At 40.5% G+C, this 25,998-nt stretch overlaps 2 protein-coding genes and 1 long non-coding RNA gene across 3 annotated transcripts in view; 1 reads left to right on the top strand and 2 right to left on the bottom strand.

Moving 5' to 3' along the window:
• The window catches only part of LOC130417972 (NACHT, LRR and PYD domains-containing protein 12-like), a 33,376-nt gene extending 12,352 nt beyond the window's left edge, over window positions 1–21,024 (top strand). Inside the window, 9 exon segments of the mRNA XM_056743858.1 lie at window positions 2,834–3,007; window positions 3,254–3,427; window positions 6,140–6,313; window positions 7,549–7,722; window positions 11,617–11,790; window positions 12,041–12,214; window positions 14,374–14,547; window positions 15,286–15,459; window positions 15,563–21,024. Of these exon segments, the coding sequence (XP_056599836.1) occupies window positions 2,834–3,007; window positions 3,254–3,427; window positions 6,140–6,313; window positions 7,549–7,722; window positions 11,617–11,790; window positions 12,041–12,214; window positions 14,374–14,547; window positions 15,286–15,459; window positions 15,563–15,746 (1,576 nt within the window). The 3' untranslated portion in view covers window positions 15,747–21,024.
• Window positions 3,438–5,183, bottom strand: LOC130418057 (uncharacterized). Its single transcript, XR_008906265.1, has 5 exons — window positions 4,960–5,183; window positions 4,424–4,465; window positions 4,039–4,104; window positions 3,881–3,915; window positions 3,438–3,778 (listed from the first exon to the last, which is right to left on the bottom strand). It is a non-coding gene; the product is annotated as an uncharacterized LOC130418057 (long non-coding RNA).
• Window positions 21,025–21,856: 832 nt separating the features above from the next.
• samd7 (sterile alpha motif domain containing 7) lies at window positions 21,857–25,255 on the bottom strand. The gene is made up of 8 exons (XM_056743906.1): window positions 25,153–25,255; window positions 24,914–25,037; window positions 24,533–24,657; window positions 24,377–24,455; window positions 23,567–24,252; window positions 23,343–23,464; window positions 23,008–23,118; window positions 21,857–22,301 (listed from the first exon to the last, which is right to left on the bottom strand). Exons 1-8 carry the CDS (start codon window positions 25,253–25,255, stop codon window positions 22,065–22,067), a joined length of 1,587 nt encoding a protein of 528 aa, XP_056599884.1. The 3' UTR covers window positions 21,857–22,064.
• Window positions 25,256–25,998: the final 743 nt, after the last annotated feature.

Raw genomic sequence — 25,998 nt, 5'->3', positions numbered from 1 at the left:
AACAAAACATAAATACTAAACACAAGACCATAAATACAAACATAACATAAGTTCGGGCCCGGTCCTCTCTCTTCGACGGTCCGGTCGCTCGTTCCTTTTATATGCTCCCATCTCCTACGTGATTCGAGGCCGGTGTGCGCACAGCTGGCGCTAATTCACAATTACTCACCGGACTCGAACCACGGTCTCGCCCCGCCTACTCTACTACAGGGGTCAACCTTGGACTTAGGTACAACAAGTAGGTATTTTTCCTCCCCCCTCCGTTGTGCGACACAGTAGAGCAGACCATTCTGTACCGCAAAATAGGGGAGCGGCTGGGGTGGGTTCTGGCGCACTTCTCCGTCGACCACTCGAACCTGGGACCAGCAGTTTCTTAGCCGGTCGTCTTCCCTTTGTTCACGGCCGAAAGACCCCCCTGTGACAACCTGTTGATACAAATCGGAGAACAGGTCATTTACCACATTCTCCTACTCACCCTCGGTGGCCAACGTCACGGTCCGTCTTGGTCGAGTCATGGTCGGTCCCTGCGGACGGCGGTTGCGGCCCTCCTCCCTTAATGGACGTACTGCTTGGGATAATAGCTGCTCGAACCCCGGCCAATCTCTCCCAAGGAGCACTGGGACGGCCAGGTCCGGTTGAAATCCCGACTTCCAGGGGCCACGATCCAGGTCCAGCCGTTATGGTAACCCGTCGGGCTGGTACACTGCGGGTATCTCCGTGGACACAGGTGATGGGGATAGTCATCTTCCCCCTGGGTTGAACTACCGAGGTCTGGACCATGGTCACGGAGCTTCCGGAGTCCAACACTGCCGTAACTTTTCTTCCATCGAGAGACACCGTCCTTTTCGGTGCCCCGAGAGGTGGGTTCCGATGTCCTACACATCCTGCCAACCACACTCTAGGTCCTGGGGTGGCGGGTTTTGTCGGCGTGAGCTCATCTCAAGGGGAGGGGGCCGCTGGTCTGTCTACTGTCCGCTAGGTACCCTCCGGGTGCCGCCATGGTGTCGTCACCCTCCGGGGTCGGTCCGTTACTCTCTCTCCCACATACCGAGCTGCCGCGGCCTCTGCCAGCTCCAACGCTTGCACCAACTCCCGATACGTTCCGGGATTCTGCATGCTCACCGCACCTCTCATCCGTCTGGGAAGGGCACGCAGCAACCGGTCAATTACCACCTTCTCAGCGACCTGTGAGTTAGAGGGATTCCCCTGGAGAAGCCAGAGGTGTGCCAAGCGCGTGAGTTGGGCTGTTTGGGCGCAAGGGGGCACCGTCTCCTGGAATTTCCACTCCCAAAACTGTTGGGCTGCCGAGGTTGGGGAAATACCAACACGGACAAGGATTTCTTCCTTCAAAGCGTCATAATTTCATTTAAGGGAGCCGGTAAGGAAAAATAGGCCCGTTGAGCTTCCCCGGTCAAAAACGGCGTCAGGATTTTGACCCACTCACTTCTATCCCAGGCTTCCCGAGCTGCCGTTACCTCGAACGTGTGGAGAAAAGCCTCGATGTCATCTGCTTCTCCCAGTTTAGTAAGGCAGCGTTGGGCGGTGGCGCAAGAATCCGCGGGAGGTGATCTGCCGGCGGCGGTTTCCGCCATATGGGTGAAAGCTTTCTCCAGTCTCTCTTGTCGAACTGCTATTTGTTCGTTGAAGGTCTTTTGGTGGATGTTCAAATCCGTCAAGCGTCGTACGATCTCTTCCATCTTCCGCAAACCCGGAAGTCAGTAAAACGGCTGGGAGAGAGAGCGAAACAAAGGAGCACAAACGAAAGAAAAATTATTACCAGTTCCCGGGGTGGTTGTCTTGTGTCAATTCTGCCCACATTCTCTACCAGTTTGTGGGGTAAAGACACGAGACTGGCACAGTTGTTGGTGAAAACAATCCCCGGAGGGTGATTTATTTCAAAAGACACATGCAGGTGAAAGTGGATTCTCAGTGAACTGGGGTTTTTCCGTAATGTCCCGTGAAGAGGTTTGTTTCCCGCGCAGACAATCCAAGTGTGTGGGTGCTCATGCGTGTAAGGGAAATGTCCGTCGGTATAAAAATCCCGTCAATCTTCAGGGGCTCGAATCCTTAAACGAGAGAGAGAGAGAGAGACAAAGCATCAGTGTCTTGGAAGTTGTGGAGTTGTAGCTCACCCTTCCTTGTGGCTCTCTCCTTTTTATCTCCCCTGAAGATTGGCCACAGGTGCTGGTGATCTGCTGATTTCCTCTGTAACCATGGCGACGCTGATTGGGTGCTGCCTGACTCGCCACACAGCATACGTCAAGATCTCCTAAGGTAAACTGCTTGGAAGATAAGGAAGACTTGGAAGTGAGTTTCTGGTGACTGTGAGCATAATGAGGGAGTGAGGTGAGAGCCTAGCGATTCCATGACAATGGGCCTATATACACCTGGTCACTTCATGCGTTTTCTGTCATCAGATATCTATCCGATCGTGAAAAGACCAGATGTAAATGCCCTCCGAAATGCATTCGAGATTTAAATCCGATCACCCAAACCACTTCAGGAGGTGGTCTGGGACGCATTCTTTTCAAAACTGATCAAGTCTGAGTGCATCTGGTTGTCAAAACCACATACTTCAAAATCAGGGACGCCCCAAAAAACCTAAACTCTCTAACCAAAATAAGAGCAAAATCATACAGAGAATTGCACTCGCTCCTTACCCAGTGAACTAATACAGTAAGTGAATAAACCTTTCACAAATATACACAGCACACAGACATAACAGTCAGTTATGAATATATGTTGAATAGAGAAAGGGACAAAGTTTCAATGACGTGTTTGGTCCATTTGTACTTGTTTTTGGGGGTTAACACACTTGTTATTTCTCTCTCAGTTTGAGTCGCTGTAATCTGACAGAGAAAAGTTGTTCATCACTGGCGTCAGTTCTCAGATCAAACTCCTCAAGTCTGACAGAACTGAACCTGAGTGACAATAATCTGAAGGATTCAGGAGTGAAGCTGCTCTCTGATGGACTGAAGAATACAAACTGTAAACTGAAGACACTAAAGTAAGAAAATCTTTAAACCAGTAAAGTTAAACATGTGTGTTTAATGTAAATTGAACTGAATTCATTAAAAGCACATGACTTCATCTCTCTTACACTGGGAAATAACAACATCAATAGTTTTTTAGTCATATTTATTTGTAAATATGACTCTTTTTTTATCACATTTCTAGATACTTCTCATAACAGTCACAACCAATTCTTTATCATTCATGACATTATTTGCTGTACTTGTTTCTCTCTCTTCAGTCTGTATGACTGCAGTATTGGATCTGAAGGTTGTGTTGCTCTGAGTTCAGCTCTGAGATCAAACCCCTCACATCTGACACGACTCAATCTGAGCAGAAATAATCCAGGAGATTCAGGAGTGAAGATGATCTCTAATCTTCTGAAGGATCCACACTGTCAACTACAGAAACTACTGTGAGTTATATTATAATTATTAGGTTGTACAGTTATAATGTTGTTCATGAAAAAACATTGTGTTACAGTGTAATTTTCCCACATTAGTGTTCCCTTCTAAAGTCCCTTGTATTCTCTGTCCCGTGCCGGTTCGTCATACCATACCATGTTTGTGTCCAGTCACCGTGCTAATTATCTTGTTCCCGCCTTGCTTTGTCTTGTCCTGCTGTGTCTGTAGACTTACCATTTGTGTTATAGTCCAAATGCAATGCATACATCAACCCAAGCAACAATGCAAATGCATCAGCCAAGTTAGGGATATCACTCATCATAGAAAGGTCAGACTTGTTCAATATTTGGAGTAAGTTGGTCCTGTGGGCACAGATAAAACAATCAATATGAAACCAGTCAAATTATGCAATCAACCTCTTTACAAATTAATGATACAAAATTCCAAGTGTTAATGTAACTTACCGATAAAGTTGATCTCTGGTGACAATGTAGGTCTGCTGCACATGCACACAAAACAGACAGCAAGATATTACATTTTTAAGAGACGTTTAATTGATTTACTCAAGGAAAGCAAAAATAATTGGCAACGACTGGGTTTTATAGATACCATTACAACTCACTTTGCAAAAAACGATCAAAGTCTTCAGTGTCCATGCATTCACTGCTGACTGCCTAAAATAACTGATCTAGAACAAGAGTGCAAATAACAATATTATCAGATTTCAAAATACAGGTGGGGTATTATCTGCTTTATGCTTTGATATTATGAAATCACATAGAATGTGTCTGCTTCCGCTCTTTATAAACATTTAAATGACTTGTCTGACAACACAGAAACCTTGTTGTTCCACTTTAGAGGGTGGCTAACGTTAACTTGTTATTCAAAAATATTAGCTCAAGAGATAGTGTAAGGCTAGATTTATATGGTAATGAATTAGAAATGGAATTAGAAAATAAAATAAATGGTGAAAAATAGGTTACAGCCTAAATTAACATTTCAGTCACCTTGGTTTTGGGGGATGCTCACTGCACTTCTTCCACTTCAACCTATAATGAAAAGACGTTTGTAAAGGTTTAATAAAAACTTGCAGAGTTCATTTGGTAACTATTATGTACATGACCTTAACTTTGTTTGAGTAAAAGTTACAGCTAACCTTAGCCACTAGTTAGCTCACTTAGGTGCATGTAACGTTAGGAATAACATCACATTGAACTTACCAGAGCAGGGCGCTTAACACAAACAGCAGCAACACACTCAAAAACAGAAGGACTATCGCTTGCTGAAAAGAGTTATTAACTAACGTTAACAATATTGTCTTGCCACGACCTTAACAGTACACGCCATATTATCTGTCACTAGCAGGCGGACTGATGGTAATTGCGCTTTCGCCGCCTAAAAAATGTGCGCGGCACCGTGAAGATGCGCGTGAAACTTATATATTAATAATAGCCTCGTCTAGCAGTCAAATATCACGTGTAATATGATTCTCTTGCAATGTTACAAGAAGCAAAGTAGTTTTGAAGTGTTTTGGTTTACTTACAAGTTGCTTCATGCTTGATACCACGTCGCTCGAGAGGGTAGCCGTCTTGGATAGATTTTTCTGGTAACGTCAGTAAGGGCCGCACGTCATGACGTCATATCACGTGATCAACGGTAAATTTAAAAATAGTGAGTGAACCAGCGGTGTCTATATGGGGAGTCTGCAGACCTGGAGCATGCAGTTTTGCGCCCCCACGCAGTTTTACGCCCGGCAGTTTTACGCCCCTGCTGTTCCTTATTTCTCCAGTAGGGGGAGTATGCAGTTTTACGTCCCTGCTGTATAATTAATACAAGTTCAAGTGAGATTTATTTTTCTAAAACTTTTTGAAATAACAAGACAGTACAACTGGATGATCATTTAATGTTTTTTTAATTATTTCCAAGTATTATTACAAACGAGATCAATGATATCACAACATAAGCCTAATTAGCCCGCCAACAACTAAGAAAACAAGATACACAAGTATTAATTGTATTGTCTTTGAGTTTAAATTACACTTACCAATATCTATATTATATATATATATATATATGTTAAGATGTTTAAATTAATTCTAACAATATCAATTAATCGTCAAAAAACGATGCATGTTGGACCATTTCTTAGTAAGAAAAACGATTATTTACCATACCTCTAACTCGCGATTGACGACGAAGTTATCTGTTAGGTCTGTTCTGGTGGTTCATAATGAACAGCGAACCCCTAGTGGAGAAATAAGGAACCACAGCGTCGTAAAACTACCTGGGGCGCAAAACTACATGCTCCAGGTCTGCAGACTCCCCCTTCTCAGCGGTGTTCCCTTAGAAATGCTGAGGCACACAAACCTAAAAATACTTATTTGTTCATAGACATTAATCGTTTAAACGTGGATTAACTCAGCAAGAGTTAGAGGTTTTTAAGTCCCAGCTAAAGTCGAATTTCTTCAGCCTTTGAAGTAGGGAACATTTGATGTGGGATTCTTTTACAAATGTTGTCGTATGTGTATGTTTGTTATATCTGTATTTTATTGGATTTAAAATTTAAGAAGAACTTTTGGCAAAAGCGTTGGATTTAAATTTGATGTATTATTACATGAAGTTGAAAAAATTTGATTCCGTTACAGTAGTGATGTATGATTGTTTTGATTCAAATTTGAGGTTAATTCTAAAATTTGAGTTTTAACTTGTTATTTCTCTTTCAGTCTGAGTGGCTGTAATCTGACAGAGTAAAGTTGTTCATCACTGGCGTCAGTTCTCACATCAAACTCCTCAAGTCTGACAGAACTGAACCTGAGTCTCAATAAACTGAAGGATTCAGGAGTGAAGCTGCTCTCTGATGGACTGAAGAATACAAAATGTAAACTGAAGACATTATAGTAAGTTTATCCTTAAATCAGTAAAGTTAAATATGTTTGTTTAATGTAAATTGCATGGAGTTCATTAAAAGCACATGACTTTTTTCTCTTACAGTAGGAAATACCAACATCAATATTATAAGTATTATCTGTGCAATATTGCTCGAGTAGGAGTGTATGTAGTGTTCTTATATCGTCATGGCTGTGATAAGGCCAGAGGCACGAGACTGCAGGCCTACAAACAAGACTACGAGAGCGATATTGCGTTTATGCATCACTTCGACGCCACAAGTGTGTAGATAAACAAGAAACAATGTCGGAGTGTCTTTAAACCCCTGTGGTTTTAGAGAAGAAAATGGGGAACTACATTCTTCTGCCACGAGTCCATGCTCAGCATAACAGTTAAACCTCCACTACCGAGTCCAAACAATCACTTCTTTAAAATTTGCGCTGTGCTGAGAGAGACTTTTAAAAGACAACTCACCGAGAATGTGTTAATCCCATTTGTATTATCTTGATCGAGACCCTCGCGTCCCACGCTGTAACATTTTTAAGCTATTAGTGCAGAGCTCTGTGAATAAATTGCTAGAGACACCGCTAAAACTGACAACGTTGCAATTATAATGGTGTATGTACTCTACCTAGTGGCCATTTTTCAGTAATAAAGTTTGCTCAGTGTTGTAATTTAGATGTCATTCATTGTACCGTAGTAACTTAGCCTAGTTTAGGTTTATAACGCGGACAATCTTTGCCTGGAGAAAGATATGCCTGTAAATTGATTTACTCTCTGTATGCGTTCATAATATGTGCATAATATTGATTCTTGGAAGTTAAACTGTGATCAATATAATGTTAATGACAGAAAATCCTATCGCATCACATGTACACCCATGTGCAGATCGCAGTGCACGCATTTATATGTAGGCTATAAGGATAAACTGCTTTGTGTGTTTGTTTGCTAGCAACTTCCTCAGAATAACGCAGAAGCTAGGACAGTTAAATCTGAGTTATTTTAGTTGCGGAGTGATACAAACAGTAAGTGAAGCGGTTCAACGGTCCGTTCCCGTGATGAATATCTCACGGCTATCAGCAAATCAGTTTCGAGAACCAGAGAGAACTGATGTATAAAAGTAAATAGATAATTGTGTCTCATTGACTCTATTTTCCATAACATTTCTTTATACGGCTCATAAGAGTCACAACCATTTCTTTTTCATTAATGACATTATTTGCTGTACGTGTTTCTCTCTCTTCAGTCTGTATGACTGCAGTATTGGATCTGAAGGTTGTGTTGCTCTGAGTTCAGCTCTGAGATCAAACCCCTCACATCTAACACGACTCAATCTGAGCAGAAATAATCCAGGAGATTCAGGAGTGAAGCTGCTCTCTGATCTACTGAAGGATCCACACTGTCAACTACAGACACTACTGTGAGTTATATTATAATTATTAGGTTTTATAGTAATTATAAAATGCTTAAAGTATAATGAAACATTGTGTTATAGTTTATAATTAATTTGTTTCACTTTATTAGGAACCATATCTCAGTGACACTGTACAATAATTTTGTATATATTTTAGCAAATATAACCTCATTGTAAAGTGTTGCTGACATCTCATCGACGTCTGTTGTTTTTATCTCTAACATATTATTAGATTTAAACCAAAAGATGATTTGAGGGATTTATGGGGCTGTTGTCATTAGTGTAAATCTTTATTTAATTTGTCACTCAAACGTAAAACAGAACACTAATGCATACGTGCAAATGCGCACACAAGTACGCACACACACATACACACACACACACACACACACACTGTCACGATTCTGAACGTGTTTCCTGTTAATTGTGGACTTTTAATTTGTATGCCGTAGTTCCTGTCTCCTGTCTAGTGTTGTAGTTAGTTGTAGTTCTTTTGTTCATTGGTTTTGTAATAATCAGATTCAGGTGTGTCTTGTTAACCTCTCGTTAACCTGTGTATATATATCCCTAGCGTTTCATTTGTTTTCGTTCTCAGTCGTTGTTTCAGAGTTCCTGTGTCTTTTGTTGTCTTTGTTACTTGTTCTTGTATTGTTTTCATTAAATTTACTGCTCGTGGATCCGCTCCTTGTTTTTAGTTTATTTGGCCTGCCTTCACCATGGTAATAATTTCCTTGAGGACCATATACAGACTTTCCTGGACATTGCCCATTTCTCTCAATACCGGGACTGTATTCTCATAGAACTGTTTTTGAACAATTTAAATGATCACTACAAACACTGCATCTCCCGTTGTGGTCATCGATAAAATACAATACAATTAATATATGCATTTCTGAAATTTGCCCCTCCGCCCCTCTTGGTTTACGGATAGCGCCATGCAGTTAGATGACAGACGCAGAGTGACAGAGAGACATGTTCTTTTATGAGGGTGTTAAAATGGAAAAATATTACCCATAAACCATGCAAACTGCATTTAACTGAGTGAATCGAAATGCCATTTTAAGACTTTGGATAATCGGGAAATCTAAAACTGAAGTGTTGACTCGTTGTGTTTACCACTGATATAGCTATCCTTACAAATGATTGATAAAACATTGGATTGTTAGTATTGTTTCTGTTGTATGTGTAAGTGGAAAATGATGCAATATTGTGATCTTGTATGGGATGGTTTGTTTATCACACGTGATTAGGCCAGACTGCATGGTGTATCGCATGTTCGCAGTGCCTGACGCCATTTTGGTTATACGTGCCTGTAAAGAAAAAAAGGAAAAGAGAGAGAACTTGAATGGACAGATATGCCAGGTTTTGGCGAGCTTCCCACCTTGATGCGGAAAGTATAATGGAGCTGGAGTAAAGGACACTTCTTATTTTATCATTTGTATCCAGACAAGTAGGAGAATTTGTTCTCTTACTTGTTCTCTTAGAGACTGATTTTTTTTTTCTTTATCGGGCTGAAACGATTTAGGAACATAACTAAAAGACTGATCCGTTTTCTTATTGAAAAATGTTTTTTTTTTGAAAATTGAATTCTGTGTGGGTAACATACATTACGGATTTAATGGTTGTTTTTACATTGTGTTTACTTGATTACAGTGATTGTAATTACTATTAGAGGGTGCACCCTAACCTGCACCCTAACCTTTTGCGTTCCTTATAGTCTTTCGATAATATTGTCTGGTCCAATAGTAAGTGAGTAAAGACCTGTAACAGACGCTTTTGAGTTCCCTGCCTCAGTCAAGATGGCTGCTTTAGCTTCCCCTCCAGCCCAGCCTGTCGGCCTCTACTCCACGGCCCGGGTCGGCCTCTGGTCCTGTTCCCCTTCACGGGCATGGCCCTCCATCCCTCCTCCGCCCTCCCGGACTGTTGCTTTGAGGCGTCTGTTATCCGCCCTTAGAGGGGGAGGGCTCTGTCATGATTCGGTCTGTGTTTCCCTGTTTTTTGCAGACTTTTAGTTTGTTTGCCTTGGTTTTGTAATGATCAGATTCAGGTGTGTCTTGTTAGCCTCTCGTTACCTTGTGTATATATATCCCTAGCCTTTCAGTTGTCATTGTGGTTTCAGAGTTCCTGTGTCTTTTGATTTTCTTTTATCACTTGTTCTTGTATTGTTTACATTAAATATACTGCACGTGGGTTCGCTCCTTGTTTTCCCTCTGCTTATCGTGACACACACACACACACAAATGACAACTACACTGTCAATTACAGAAACTACTGTGAGTGAAACAATCTTTTCCATTTTCTCTTAATGAAGCTTTATGAAATTTGGGAGTTTAACAACTACTGATGTCTGCTAGTCAGTTACTTCACAACACACACTCAAGTTACTCGAGTACTAAAATAATCAAGCTACCGGGATTATTCAAAGATGTTGGTCAGCTTTACCTCTTGATGTATAGGAACTCATGCTCAAAATCACAAAACATAGCCGGGTAAACACGCTTCGGTGGATCTGGGGCCCAAGGGATAATGTACGTCCAGCCGCTTGTTATTGTACAGTAAACCATCAAAGGGTTATCAGGACTTCAATCTTGTTTATTTTGCTATATCAACTGTCTGTATGTACATTATCCCACTCTTAATATGGCTAAACCTATCATGAGTAAAGAGACGGCAGACTGATCTTGTGAACTTGAGCGTCTCTATTAACACAAACCCTTTCGACGTGTCTGCAGCAGGCACGTATTTTGACATGAAGCACAAGCAAATAGGTCAACATGTGATACACACAATGGGCAAAATAAATGTTTTGACGAGCTTCGCATTCCTGCTTCCCCGGAGGAGTCACGGATCACCACTGGTTATCAAAATATGACTTAAACACGTGTAAATTTAATGAATCGCTATTAACAAGCTCTCCTCACCGAACAAAAAATTTGCTCAGTAAGTTGTACTTAAAGGAACTGAGTGCAGCTGTAACGTGTCAGAGTTTTGTTTTTCCTGAGTTTTGTTTTTTCATTATTCATCATCAGTTTTGGTTCCTCGCCCCTTGGCTGTGTTGACTTGCTCACTGGGAGACTGATGATATTAGATTAGCTAAGGGTTCTTGAAATTCCATTATAGACATACTTCAGCCAAGAAACTAAAAATCCACTTGACCAGATGTAAAATCCACTTGACCAGATGAACAGTCACACGACTTGGCTAGACAAGAGCAAAGGCAAACATATCAACGAAAATCAAAAGGAACTAGCACAGGAAAGCAGACACAAGGGCATTATATATGGGAACTAACAAGCTAAAACAACAATAAATGTCTCTCTCCATATTAAACATGTTGCCCTGTCATGATCCTGCCACTAGACCAAGAAAAGCATGACAAGAAGAGGCAGAATCATTCCATGAATTATTGTCGGATAACAAATGTAGGAATATCGTAAATTAAAATAAAGTATTTTAGCAAGACCTATAATACAATTACCATATTACAAACCAAGATAAGCAGTTAATTTGTGTTAACTTCGTTATTATTTTAGTTTATGGGACGATTATTGATATTAATAAACCATTAACTATGACTATTGCCTCAGTAAACTACTAATTTGTTGCTAATTAATAGTTAGTAAGGTAGTTGTTAGGTTTAGGTATTAGGTAGGATTAGGGATGTAGAATATGGTCATGTTGAACATGAGCTTTATAAGTACTAATAAACTGCCAATTTGCTAAAAATAGACATCTAATAAGCAACTAGTTAATGTTAAGAATGGGACCCGATACTAAAGTGTTACCCAAAATGCTTTTAAAAATTTGATTCTGTTACAGTGGTGATGTATGTTTCAATTCAAATTTGAGGTTAATTCTAAAATTTGAGTTTTAACTGTTATGTTGTTATTTCTCTCTCAGTCTCTGTGTCTGTAATCTGACAGAGGAAAGTTGTTCATCATTGGCGTCAGTTCTCAGATCAAACTCCTCAAGTCTGACAGAACTGAACCTGAGTGTCAATAAACTGAAGGATTCAGGAGTGAAGCTGCTCTCTGATGGACTGAAGAACACAAACTGTAAACTGAAGACACTAAAGTAAGAAAATCATTAAACCAGTAAAGTTAAACATGTGTGTTTAATGTAAATTGAATGGAGTCTATTAAAAGCACATGACTTCATCTCTATTACACTAGGAAATACCAGCATCAATCGTTTTATCAGTAAATGGATATTTGTGTCTTATTCATTCTATATTTCTCTATCATTTATTTGTACGGCTCATTAGTCACAACCATTTCATTACAATTCATGACATTATTTGCTGTAAGTTTTTCTCTCTCTTCAGTCTGTATAACTGCAGTATTGGATCTGAAGGTTGTGTTGCTCTGAGTTCAGCTCTGAGATCAAACCCCTCACATCTGACACAACTGGATCTGAGCAGAAATAATCCAGGAGATTCAGGAGTGAAGCTGCTCTCTGATCTACTGAAGGATCCACACTGTCAACTACAGACACTACTGTGAGTTATTCATTCTTCTTCATTGTTACTTTATTAAAAGGATATTATAAAAATCACGTATAGAACGAATTAAGAGTGGTATTGTAAAAGATGGAAAAGGAATAGGACTTTAGATCGACTACAATCTATAACTCACCCTGCAAGCAAGCCTGTGCTGGTACTTTACAGGCCCACTCAGGGGTAGCCTAAGGGCCCCTTGCAGAATTTGCATACTGGCCAAACGTTGGCACCTTAGTGCTGGTCCTTCATGGGCAGCTCTCACTTATGATGGATTCACACGTTAAGTGGCAGTCGCGTTTGTCCAGTTAATTTTCAAATGCGGCCCACTTTGTTGGCGGAGCAGCATGCCAGCTGAAGATAATAAAATGTATCATTTTGTGAACGGCAGCGGCACATTGGCTTAAAGGTGGCTCCCGCGCGGCAATTCCACTGCTCACCGCGTACTGTGTGAATACACCTTTAGCGTCCACTGTTGATTTGTTGAAATCATGATCACATTTGCACTAACACTGCAATAAGCCCTTATCCCATTGAATCTTAGCTTGCTTTACCACAACAAATGCATTTTAACACACTGTTGACCAAAGAAAACTTGAGTTAAAACTCAAGGGTCAACAGTCCAACTAAAGCTAACGCTGATCCCAATAATTGTGCTTGAACAATTTAAACATTTAATCATACAATAATAGCGAGTGCAAAAGTGATCAATGTTTCAACAAATCAACAGTGGAGGCTAAGTGAGAGCTGCCAGTGCAAAGCCAGCACTAAGGGGCAAACGTTTGGCCAGTGAGCAAATTCTGCAAGGCTTGCTTGCAGGGTCAAGAGATCGCCAGTAATATTGTGGCAATCTGATATAAACGGAACATAACTTTGACAATCAAAATATGAACACATTCAGGGTGACACAAGAGATAAATCATTACATAAAAAACAATGAAAAGTGTCTGGATGTCCTAATTATCACACATCTACTTGCCTCATGAGTAAATTAGTACTATGACAAAAAATCAAATTGGGCCCCCTATCCCATCAAAAGCTTTACATAACTCTAATATAAGGCTTGCAACTGTCTTGCTTCTTGTAGTTCAATACTAGTACTAGCACTATATTTACTGCTGGTGATTTGTGTCAGGATTCCATCACCATCTCACTCCACTCATTCCCTCACTCCGCCCACTCAGTCATTCACACGCTCATTGTCACCCGATTACTAATCACTATAACCTGGACCTCATCAGCAGTGCACCCATTTATACCACAGACCAACATTCACTCATTCTACACATCTCGTCTACAGATGACACAGACTCTATACCAGGGTTCCTCAACTCTTACCCTGGAGGTCCGGAGCACTGCAGAGTTTAGCGCCAGCCCTGATCAAACACACCTGAGCAAGCTAATCAAGGTGTTCAGGATCAGTAGAAAATCAAAGGTAGGCAAGTTTGATCAGGGTTGGAGCTAAACTCTGCAGTGCTCCGGACCTCCAGGGTAAGAGTTGAGGAACCCTGCTCTATACCATACGTACCTGTATTCCTACCTACTATCCCGATCTTCTCAGCAAATCTTCTTCCCGCCTGCAAAGGAATTCATCATTAGCTTTATCTGCAAGATAAAGAGAGAGACTTGGTTACACTATGGATAAGTTTCCATCTGTTTTGTCATCTTACCGGATATTCACCTATTTCGTTGTACCGATTGTTGGCTTTGGGAACCTACATCGACATCCAAACACGGCGAATCCAACGTGTTCGAGCAGCTCACTGTAACTTGTACAGACAGAGATTTCAAGCACTTTGCGCTAAGACAGGACCAAACCAATTTTATGCAGATAGGTGGTCGGACAATATGGATTTGTTTTTGGACAATGGGACTTTTTACTTTTACTGCCAACATCAAAGCATTTATATTATTAAATATCTAAAAATATCTTGAGAACATTTTTAAAGATTGTTCTAATGCCAGTGAAGTAAACCAAATCTGCACAAATATTTATTTATTTTTCTCTGTGCTGGTCAAATGGTTCAACACCAACTCATACTTTCAATATTTATAAATATCTGTCTGTTTCTCTTGATATACTCGTTTTAATAGTCAACCTTTTCATAAAAATTCATGACATTATTTTCTGTAAATTAGACGAATTTTTCCTCTCTCTTTAGGTTGTGTAACTGCAGTATTGGATATGAAGGTTGTGTTGCTCTGACTTCAGCTCTGAGATCAAACCCCTCACATCTGACACATCTGGATCTGGGTTGTAATAATCCAGGAGATTCAGGAGTGAAGCTGCTCTCTGATCTACTGAAGGATCCACATTGTCGACTACACAAACTACTGTGAGTTATACAGTCTTTTTTTATCATTTTTCATATGTAACATTATTTGTTTATTAGATTTTAGTAGAAAACTTCATTTAATTTTTAAGAATCACCATTTTTCCATAATCCGTGAATGAAGCTTTATGTGCTGTTGGTAGTTGAACAACTACTGATGTCTGCTAGTCAGTTACTTCACAACACAAAACTCAAGTTACTTGAATACTAAAATAATCCAGATACTGGAATTATATAAAGATGTTGGTCAGTGTTAACTCTTGACATATAGGACCTCATGCTCAAATATCACAAAACATACAAACAATTATTGATCATCAAGTAGACAAGTGAGGGATAATGTACATCCGGCCTGTTGTTATTACAATATAATCTATGACAGGGTTATCAAGACTTGAATCTTGTTTATTTTGTAATAACAACTGACTGGATGTACATTATCCCACTCTTAATTTATTTCTATTTCCCATATGGGTAAGGCTTTCCTGTAAAAAGCATTGTGTTAAACACACAAGGACATGGGTTCGATCCCAGGGGATTGCACATACTTAGAAACAAGTGTATAGGATTATACAATGTAAATCGCTTTGGATAAAAGCATCTGCCAAATGCATAAATGTAAATGTGAAGGATTGCTGCTTCTGTAAGGGGTTTCATATGAGCAGTACTTTATGATTGTTTTAATGATCTCAGTGTTACTAAAATCTGTGATTAACTGTTATCTTGTTATTTCTCTCTCAGTCTGAGTGGCTGTAATCTGACAGAGAAAAGTTGTTCATCACTGGCGTCAGTTCTCAGATCAAACTCCTCAAGTCTGACAGAACTGAACCTGAGTCACAATAATCTGAAGGATTCAGGAGTGAAGCTGCTCTCTGATGGACTGAAGAATACAAACTGTAAACTGAAGACATTACAGTAAGAAAATCCTTAAAGCAATAAAGTTAAACATGTTTGTTTGTATTTTGTAAATTCATGACTTTATTTGTTGTAAGTGTAAGGAGTTTTTCTCTTTCTTCAGTCTGTATAACTGCAGTATTGGATCTGAAGGTTGTGTTGCTCTGACTTCAGCTCTGAGATCAAACCCCTCACATCTGACACAACTGGATCTGAGATTTAATAATCCAGAAGATTCAGGAGTGAAGCTGCTCTCTGATCTACTGAATGATCCACACTGTCAACTACAAAATCTACTATTATACTGAATTATTAATTTGCTGTAAGAATTCTAATGTTGGTGTTAAATTCAGTATTATTATTAAGGGGGACATCAAATGTCCATTTTCCATGATTTGGTATGATTCTTTGTGGTCTTAATGATAATAAGTTAGTGTGCATCCCATCCCTCTCTTCTATCTAAAAGCTAGGATTGGATGTAAAGACAACTATGAGTCTTTAAATAAGGTTGTATGCCAGAATCACTTTTCAGTGATCACTTTGTTTGCTTAGTCTCAGCCCCAGACGTCATGCCAACGGACGGTTCACTAAACGTCTTATGCATAAGGCACACTTTTCTGGAAACACTTCAGCACGTTCAAAGTTATCTGATTTCCAGGAGACGTGCGCGCAAACATAGCATTATACGTTAGCATCATTATGTTCAGTTTACAAACTATTTCTAGCTAAAATAGCAATATGCATTAGGGACATTTGACCAACAAAATTTCTGTTGATAAAAATGAGCAGCGCATTCATACGACGGAGCTGTACGCGCTTTGTCCTCTAATATCCTTATTTAGCGCCAAAAGCACTCCGTTTACCCTTTTCACATTGCTTCAAGCTTGAAAAATGTTGTTGTCAAAACAAAATGTTGTTCAACTGTTAATCACTTTTTTGCTTCATTTTTTGATGGCTCATGCTCTACATGTTTGACTATTTGTCAACTCGCATTTTACCATGTGTTGTGTCCTATTATCACCAATTATATCTATGGAGCCAATGATTTAATTGTTACTATTGTATTCTTTATAGATTGAGTCAGATAATTTTGCTCTTAAAATTCACCAGATTGCAGCATTTCCATTTAAAATATGCAAAATTTCCCCCATAGTCTTCCTAAAATCTGTGGGAAACAAGCAGAGCTCAACATGTATATAAATATCCACATAGTCCATCTGAAAAATGATTTGAATGTTGCGAGTCTGTGAATGTTTAGAGATGTTATCGTTGTATGAAAAAAGGTAATTCTATTGGTCAAATGTTTTTACTCGCAATCATTTTTTTCATTAAAATTTAAAATCCATAGATCTTGTGTATATTCTGGCATCTGAAAAAAAAACAGTAACTGTCAATGTGTCATTCTAATTCATTCTAAGATCCATCCATCCATTTTCTACCGCTTATCCGAACTACCTCGGGTCACGGGGAGCCTGCGCCTATCTCAGGAGTCATCGGGCATCAAGGCAGGATACACCCTGGATGGAGTGCCAACCCATCGCAGGACACACACACTCACTCATTCACTCACGCACTCACACCCTACGGACAATTTTTTCCAGAGATGCCAATCAACCTACCATGCATGTCTTTGGACCAGGGGAGGAAACCGGAGTACCCGGAGGAAACCCCCGAGACACGTGGAGAACATGCAAACTCCACACACACAAGTCGGAAGCGGGAAACGAACCCCCAACCCTGGAGGTGTGAGGCTAACGTGCTAACCACTAAGCCACCGTGTCCCCCATTCATTCTAAGATCATTCTAATAAATAATATCTAATTAATAAATAAATGCAGTCTCCCGGTGAGCAAGCCAACACTGCCCTGCTGTGGCGAGGAACCCACACTCTGATATATGATTGATTAATGGAGAAAAAAAAGTCGGGAGAAACCAGGCTCAGCCGGGAGGGCCAGATCCCCTCTAACGTGTAATAGCTACACTCAGTGACCCAGACCAAAAGCCACCGAGCAAATATCCATGAGGAAGAGGTAGAGCCCACCATCTGCAACCCAGAAAGTCCCACTCAACGAAAACCGTGCAGGTTCAACCCCGTCCCACTCCACAATCTACACCAGAAACAGAGGAACAACCAGGGAAAATAGTAATGGCATGTTGTAACTTTATTCCTCTGTTGTCCGACATTGACCACAAAACAAGGCCAAAACGGACCCACACAGCAGATGAATCCCCACAACCAACAAGCCCCCTCACTCCCCACAAACACCCAGCCAACAACCTCCAATCAGGACCACTGAATGCAGCTATAACTTCAAACTGCTGACATCTGATGTGAGTTTAGCATTAAATTAAATTAAAGTATTGTAGCTTCAGCATTAATGTGACAAGTAGTAAATTTTTGGTGGTGGAATTGCCTTAGATGGAGCTGGGATGGCCAGTCAGTCTGCAGCTGTAGCTGGTGTAAACTCTAGGTGGGGATGGGCATATGTCGATCATCTGGACATCGTGGAATTTCTTCCTACCTCGGGATGGGCATCCCGAGGCGAAGGCAGAAAGAGAATGAATAGCGTAGCTGCTGTTCATTAACTCTGCATTAAGTGAAAGCTTGGCTGTGTCTTTAATCTAGATTTAAATTGGGAGACTGTGTCTGATCCTCGAATAGTATCAGTATTCCAGAGTTTAGGTGCTACGTATGGGAAAGCTCAACCCCCTTTGGTGGATTTAGTTATTCTAGGTGTTATCAAATGTCCTGAGTTTTGAGATCTTAGAGAGTGGTATGGGTTGTAATGTGATAAAAGCTCAGTTAAGTATGTAGGGGCTAAACCGTTTAAGGCTTTGTAACTAATGAAAATAATTTTAAAATCAATACAATACTTAATGGGTAGCCAGTGAAGCGATGATAAAACTGGGGTTATGTGATCGTATTTTCTTGATCTGGTAAGAACTCTGGCAGCTGCATTCTGAACTAACTGTAGTTTGTTTATTGATGATACAGGACAACCACTGACTTGAGCATTACAATAGTCAAGTCTTGAGGTCACAAATGCATGAATAAGCTTTTCTGCGTCAGCAACACATCAAATATTTCTTAATTTGGCAACATTTCTAAGGTGGAAGAAGGCTGTTTTTGTGATGTTTGAGATGTGATTTTTAAATGACAGGTTGCAGTCTAGTATAACGCCTGGGTCTTTAATTTTATTTGTTGGAGTAACAGTGCAGCCCTCAAAATATGCTGGTTGTAATCTGAGATATTCTGTTTACGTGTTTTTGGTGCTATAAGTAATATTTCTGTTTTGCTAGAGTTTAAAAGAAGGAAATTACTAGTCAACCAATGTTTTATGTCCTCGATGCACTCTGCCAGTTTGGATAGCTCGAAGGAATCATCTGGTCTTGATGAGATATATAGCTGAGTATCATCTGCATAACAGTGGAAACTAATTCCATGTTTTCTAATAATGTTGCCAAGGGGGAGCATGTATATGGAGAAAAGCAGGGGTCCTAAAACCGATCCCTGGGGTAATCCATATTTTACTTGCGTGAGATTTGACGATTTCCCATTGAAATGGACATATAGATATCTGTCTGTTATGTAAGATCTGAACCATTTTAGTGCCTGTCCCTGAATACCGTTATAATTGTGTAAACGATCTAATAGTATTTTATGGTCTACACTTGTAACACTCCAGCCTATGTTCCCCTTGTGTTCTGCCTTGTTCATTGTTTACACCTGTCCCTCATCATTGTTAAAATATTCCCGCACCTGATTTTGTTTTCCCTGAGTGTTTTCCCCGTGTATTTAAGCCCTGTGTGTTCCTTAGTTCTTTGTCGGGTATTGTATTGTAAAACCTGGTTGTGTCTCCCGTGTTTTCCCACTCCTGTGTTTGTCTTATGAAACCCCGTGGATTGTACCTGTTGCGTCTCCGTTGTCTTCATCTGGCGTCCCGTGTTACAGAATACTCGACCCAAAAAAGGTATGGATTTCTTGTGGCTCAACATCTCTCCAGAGGACGGCCATCCTGGCTGAGATGGTGTGTCAAGTTGTCCTCTGAGGGACAGATATGTGGAGGAGAGATATGTGGAGGACTTTCTGGAGCTCAGTCAGCAGCTGGGTTGGGACGATCGCTCCCTGAACGCGTGCTTTGTGATGGGGTTGGATGATGACTCCCATCAGTGTCTGGCACCCGAGTTTAGGGACAGACCCGTTGGGGAGTTTATCAGCCTCATCCAGTGGATAATGGAATCTCGCCCCAGTGTGGGCGAGACCATCCTGGGTGAGGTTGATCATCCAAGCATATCACATGCATTGAGCGACCTAACTCACCTCACCCCGGAGTCCTCCACCGGAGACAGAGTCCACAGTAATCCTGGCCCCTTATAGCCGGTCCCGTCCGGCTATTTGTGGCTCTTGGAGCCGGTCCCTTCCGGCCTTCCAGAGCCCCTCCAGGCGATCCCGTCCGGCCTTCCAGAGGCCCTCCAGCCGGTCCCGTCCGGCCTTCTAGAGACCCTCCAGCCGATCCCGTCCAGTCCTTCATTGGTCACTGGGCCGGCCTGCCTAGGGGGCCCCATACGGGCAGGACGTCCCCGATCGACCAGACCGACCGTCTGGTCTCCCGAGCCGCCGTCACCCTCCAGGCCTCCCGAGCGGCCGTCACCCTCCGGGCCTCCAGAGCGCCCGTCACCCTCCGGGCCTCCAGAGCACCGTCACCCTCCAGGCCTCCCGAGCGCCCATCACCCTCCAGGCCTCCCAAGCGCCCGTCACCCTCCGAGCTGCCGGCTCCTGGACCCATTGAACTCTGGTGCCGGCAGCACCGTCCTGTGTGCCTGCGTGCAGGGGGGGGTACTGTTACACTCCAGCCTGTGTTCCCCTTGTGTTCTGCCTTGTTCATTGTTTACAACTGTCCCTCGTCATTGTTTATTAGTCCCGCATCTGACTCTGTTTTCCCCGTGTATTTAAGCCCCATGTGTTCCTTATTTCTTTGTCGAGTATTGTATTGTAAAACCTGGTTGTGTCTCCCGTGTTCTCCCACTCCTGTGTTTGTCTTATGAAACCCCGTGGATTGTACCTGTCACGTTTCCGTTTGTCTTCATCCGTCTTCCCGTGTTAAAACAGTATCGAAAGCAGCACTAAGGTCGAGCAGGACTAAGAGTGAGATGTTACCTTTATCTGATTAGTAGATGTTACCTTTATCTGACCTTTATCCCAATTAGAAGGTCATTTGTAATTCTAACAAGCGCAGTTTCAGTGCTATGATGCGGTCTAAAGCCAGAATGAAACATTTCGTGCATGTCATTATTTTGTAGGAAAGAGCACAAACGAGTGGACACTACTACAGTTGAGATCTATTTTTAATACATTTGAAATTTGTATTTGAAATTAATTATTTGATAGTTTTTTTCCTCTACTTTTAAAACATTTAACAGGTTTCATTGTCTATTAATTAGTCATTTTTATTGAAAAAAGCCACTTGTATATAAAGTTAAAATCCCTTTAATTCACCACGCTACATCATTAAAGTTGTGTAAAGTAGATCTGCACTTTCAACAATTTTTATGAATTGCAGGTGAATAAAATGCTTTTTAACTTCATTATATGTGTCATGAATCCCTCATTGCTTAGTATTCACCGGAGAAGTATACAGGAGTAGTCAAGAGTCTTAAATAGCACAGGAGAAACAGGAACACAGCATAAGATTGACATATTACAGACTAGACCCGACAAAGACTAACAAACAGAACAGGCTACATATACTGTGGAGGTGACGAAACGATGGCTGGCAGGTGTGCTGATTAAACAGTGAGGAATTCTTGGAGATGTAGTGCACTGGAGATGACTGGTGACAGGGGAACTGTGACAATACAAGTGCCATTTTATTTTTCAGTTTGATATTTTCCTCCGATTATCCAAAGAGCAAAAGTGATTACATGAAGAGACCATTGAAGCATTATTGGCTTCTATTGTTTTACAAACATTTCCATTTTAATGTTTGAATTATTATGTTGATAAATGATTCCTTTCTTTAAAGTGTCAGTCGGCCTATTAGTGACATCTGGTTTATCACTAACTATAATGAATGTAAAATTACATTTCTGGATGATTTCTTGCATTAGCATTCTAACTATTGAAATATATAAAACCATAATAGATTTGAAATGATAGGTTGATTTATTAGAAAATTACATTAGGCCTAATAGATGTTAATTATATTAATTTAATTACTGTTCTTTCTCCAGTTTTTACATGTTTGACTCAAGTAGTAAAATGGAATTTTTTTTTTAAACATAACCAAGATTTTTATTAAAATCACCATTTAAACAACACAAAATAGTATTTAAATATTTATTTTATTTTATAGCAAACAATAGAGAAAAATACAGAATTTGAAAGTAAAAACCAAAATATAGATTAACATTAAAAAAGGCAACTAATTTACAAAATATACATATGTATAAAAATGTATGGACTGCATTAAGATTCTTATTAAGAGATGAAGTTTCAAACCTATTGCATTACACACATTACAAAATATTTAGAATGTTCTGAAGTCAGTATTTGTCAGGCCAAATGCAAACATCACATGTGTTTCAGAGGTCAAAGGTGAATAGATCAGTAGTTCTGTATGCTCTCTTCAGGTGGTGTCACTCATTTGTGTAGGAGATGGATTGTCAGCTTCAGTTACAGGATCTGTTGATTTAAGAGCGTCTGTGTCTCTGGGACTCCCGAGCATCTCCACACTGTTACAGATGAGAGGAGAGCTGATGTCTGATGATCTGTCTCCACTTTTCTCAGCTGGAGGCTGCAGGCCCGATACAGCCAGAGGCAAATTCATCATGTTGTAGAACATGTTACCCATCCGACGGGACAACTGAAATAAAAACAATGTGAGAATGAGTAAGATTTCAGTATGATTAGTCAAAAATTGTTTTTGTTTAGTTGTAAGTACTGAAGAATAAATAAAAATATTATGATACATGAATCTTTGCTCTGCAAAACACAAGAAAAAGATTTATTGAAGAATGTTGATACACATTTACTTGCATTGGTTTTGTGTCTATTCAATGGAAGTCAACGGGTACCGCCGTTGTTCTGTTACCAACATTCTCTAAAATATCTTTTGTGTTTTTATGACAAAATGAATGACAGAATTTTCATTTGTGGATGAGCTCTCCCTTTAAAGGTGAAGTGTGGGATGTCTGTGACCTGTAAACTTCATTGTTACATTATCTTTACCTGTAATGTTTTGTTTTCACATTCTGAACAAAATGTTACAATAAGATTATATACATTTGCCTGTTTTCTTTTCTCTGAGAAACATTTTTGTCTTTTCCAGTTTTAAAATGTCAATTTTAATAACATTTTTTATCAGATGACAAATGAAATGTATACATTTCAATTCAAATAAACATGTTTTTTAACACTGTCTATATGAATGTAGCAAATCTGAAGTATGTCCCTGAAGTAACAGAATTTAAGTCACGAAAGTGATTCCCCCAATTTGTTTACTGACTTTAGATGACTTCTCCCATCCCTTTCTCTTATGAAGTAAACGACTGCTAGAAGTCAAAACACACCTGTGATCGTATCTTAAGGGCCGGGCCGAGCTTTAGTCCGAGTGTGTCTAGAAGGTGATCCTCTGTGAGAAGAGGCAGTGTTTCTCCATCAATCATATGATCTTTAAAAATCTGCATTAAATGACACATGAAAAAATGATGAAAGAAATGTTAATGGGGTTAGACTACACTCTTCGATGCAATAAAACAACCTTTTGGTTCCATAAAGAACCTTTAACATCTGATTATAAAAAAGTGAGAAAGAGATGTTTTTTTAAAGAACCATTGACTGTATTGTTCTTTTTTTAAGTGTGTATTAGTGTTATCATAATTAGCATCACGGCATTAGTTATTACCTGTGCGTATTCAGAGCAGCTTGGTATTTCCCTGATAAAGTTGTAGACGTCTTCAGTTGTCCACTTGCGGACATCCTCCAGAGAAGACATCTCTTCTCCATTTACAAACAAATTTGGAGTTCCTGGTTCAGCAAAACAAAGGAATGTTATAGAACACATGCACAGGTTTCATAAACTGTACACAAACTACATTTAAAATACTTGAGAAGAACTGACAAACCCACCCAATGGTAGAAGTCCATTTGGTTGCATGGGGAACATGTAGGGCAGGCCTGTAAGTGGACCCGGGGCAGATGGGTACAGAAACTTTTCTTGGAAAGCTGAGCACGGGTTGGATATATCTTTGTCACTGTTGCTCACATCACAGTTGTTGACTTCCACACAGGCCTCCTGTCTACTGATACACACCTTGCGAATCCCAGTCTCATCCTTAAAACTTTTTCTACTGCTGCCTGAAGACAGCTCAGTTTCCATTTTGGTTTGGTGTGGTTTGGTGATGATGACCTCACTGCACATTTCAACTTTCCCGTCTACATCCTTGTCTTCCCCTGAGCCACCGCCTGGACTTTGTTCGATGTTCTTCTCTTCTGACTGGCTTTTGGGGAGAGTGATGTTGGTGTCTGAGATCTTATGATTGGTGGCCCTTCGGTTTGTCCTGCGTCCTCGCTCTCTTTGCAGCGTGCTGATTGGTGGGTAGGGGCTGGACATGAGGAGACTGTTGGCATGCAGGTCTTCAAGGGCGGTGCGGTGGACGAAGACGTCGTGTCCATCTGGAAGACGCTGACGACCCCTGAAGGTCATGTGGTTGGGTTGGATACCCTGGTACATCATGGGATTCTCCATGCCAATGAGACCCTTTTGTTGGGCGTTCTCCAACTCTTTCTGGTGCAGGATAGCATTCATCTCCATTCTTTTTTGAGAAAAAGAGCGTTTTATTAAATGTGATCATAATGCTTTGCAAAGTGTTTCATTAAAAAAAAGTTTGAATCACTTTAAAATGCAAATAGTGTGAATCAAACGCAATAAAATTGTACCTGGCTATGTTCTGTTTGTGAATTAACTCATGTCTTCTAGCAACCGTCTCCATGCTCTCGGCGGGAAGAAAGCCGTAACCTGTAAATCATTTTAGGGTGTTAAATTTCTTTTCTTCAGTCAGCCACTACAGGATGAATGTAGAATCGCATCCTAACCTGTGCCTGGAAATCCTCTGCCTGGATTGACATTGGAATTTGGAGGCATCGGTGGACCAAGATGGGAACCCATGTGGATTTGTCTGCCATCAGCTGATACCATCTCAGGCGGTGGCACCAGTTCCCTATGAATAGTAAATAGAGATAAATAGACGTTTCATTGACGATGACCTTTTGCAAGAATATATGTTTGCAACTCGACTTTTATCATTTTCTCATCCTCATTTTAAACCTGTCTGGCTTTCTTTTGCAGAGCACTAAAGAAAATATTTTGAAGAACGCTGGTAACCAAACAACACTGATCACCGTTGACTTAAACCATGAGAGTGAATAAATGACAGAATTTTTATTTTTGGTTCAGGTAATGTGAAGTATTCAGACCTCTCCATGAAGCGGTGATCAAACTGTGTGGGTACACCCTGCAGTCTCTGTTGACCTTGAGTCAGGATCTGCGGAGTCATGGCCATCTGGTTCCTCATCATGAGCTCCTGCCTCTGCCGCAGCTCTGCTCAACACAACACATACAAGCGTACATCAACTTTATATCTTCCCTGAACCCTTGCGATCTACCCAATGTTGAGGGATTTCGCCGAATTCTGATTATCTTATAAAGTTCTCACCTCCAGCAGACATGCCATTTACCAGTCTGTACCAGTGTTTCTCATCCAGAGCACCCTGCTCTCCCAGTGCTGTTATCTTCCTCAGCTGCTCGCGAGGAGTCATGACACCGCCTCCTTCCTTCTGAGACCACACAAACCCGTACATTAAAGAAAAATGGCTTACACTGGAAATTACATAAAGAGGTTTTCTGGAAGTATTCTGGTTTGTCCAAATTAATTTAATATTGATATTAGTTATCTCATAAACAGTTGATGAATCTTATAATTTCCAAGATGTACAATATAATGCAAGTATAAATTATAAAAATGATTTATATTATAATTAAGTATGTATGCATTTCGCTAAAGAGAGAAGATCATACACTGTAGCCTACCTTTGTGATATGTTCAGTAATTACAATTTTTGGTAGTTAGGCTTTACGAGGTTTTGGAGTGAAAACAAAATTTTTTCCTTGTGTTTTTCCTCTAATTCTAGTGTCGTCATTAAATATGTAATCATAAAAAAATGTACATCACAACAGATCTTTCCTGAAAAAAGAAACTCTTGTAAATGATCTGTCCATTTTCCAACCTCGAGAACATTCCCAAGAGAATAAAACTCAGCCGAGATAACAGATCTCAACATGTCTGTCTCTTTGATAAACTCTTTCTGTGTGTTTAACTAACCGTTTACGAGGAGGCGACCTAATCTGAGTCCTGTAATCCTCCTGTTAGTCCAGCAGTCTGCCAACCACATCTGCTGACCCGTAAATGTGCAATGTCCTGCTGTCAGCCAACCCCCAAACTACCTTCAGAGCCCCTGCTCCCCCTTCAGATCCTATTAGCTAAATCCTGACTATACAGCAC

This window comes from Triplophysa dalaica, chromosome 3 (genome assembly GCF_015846415.1).
Source record: "Triplophysa dalaica isolate WHDGS20190420 chromosome 3, ASM1584641v1, whole genome shotgun sequence".
Lineage (NCBI taxonomy): Eukaryota > Metazoa > Chordata > Actinopteri > Cypriniformes > Nemacheilidae > Triplophysa > Triplophysa dalaica.
This window is presented reverse-complemented; position numbering and strand designations above follow the sequence as displayed.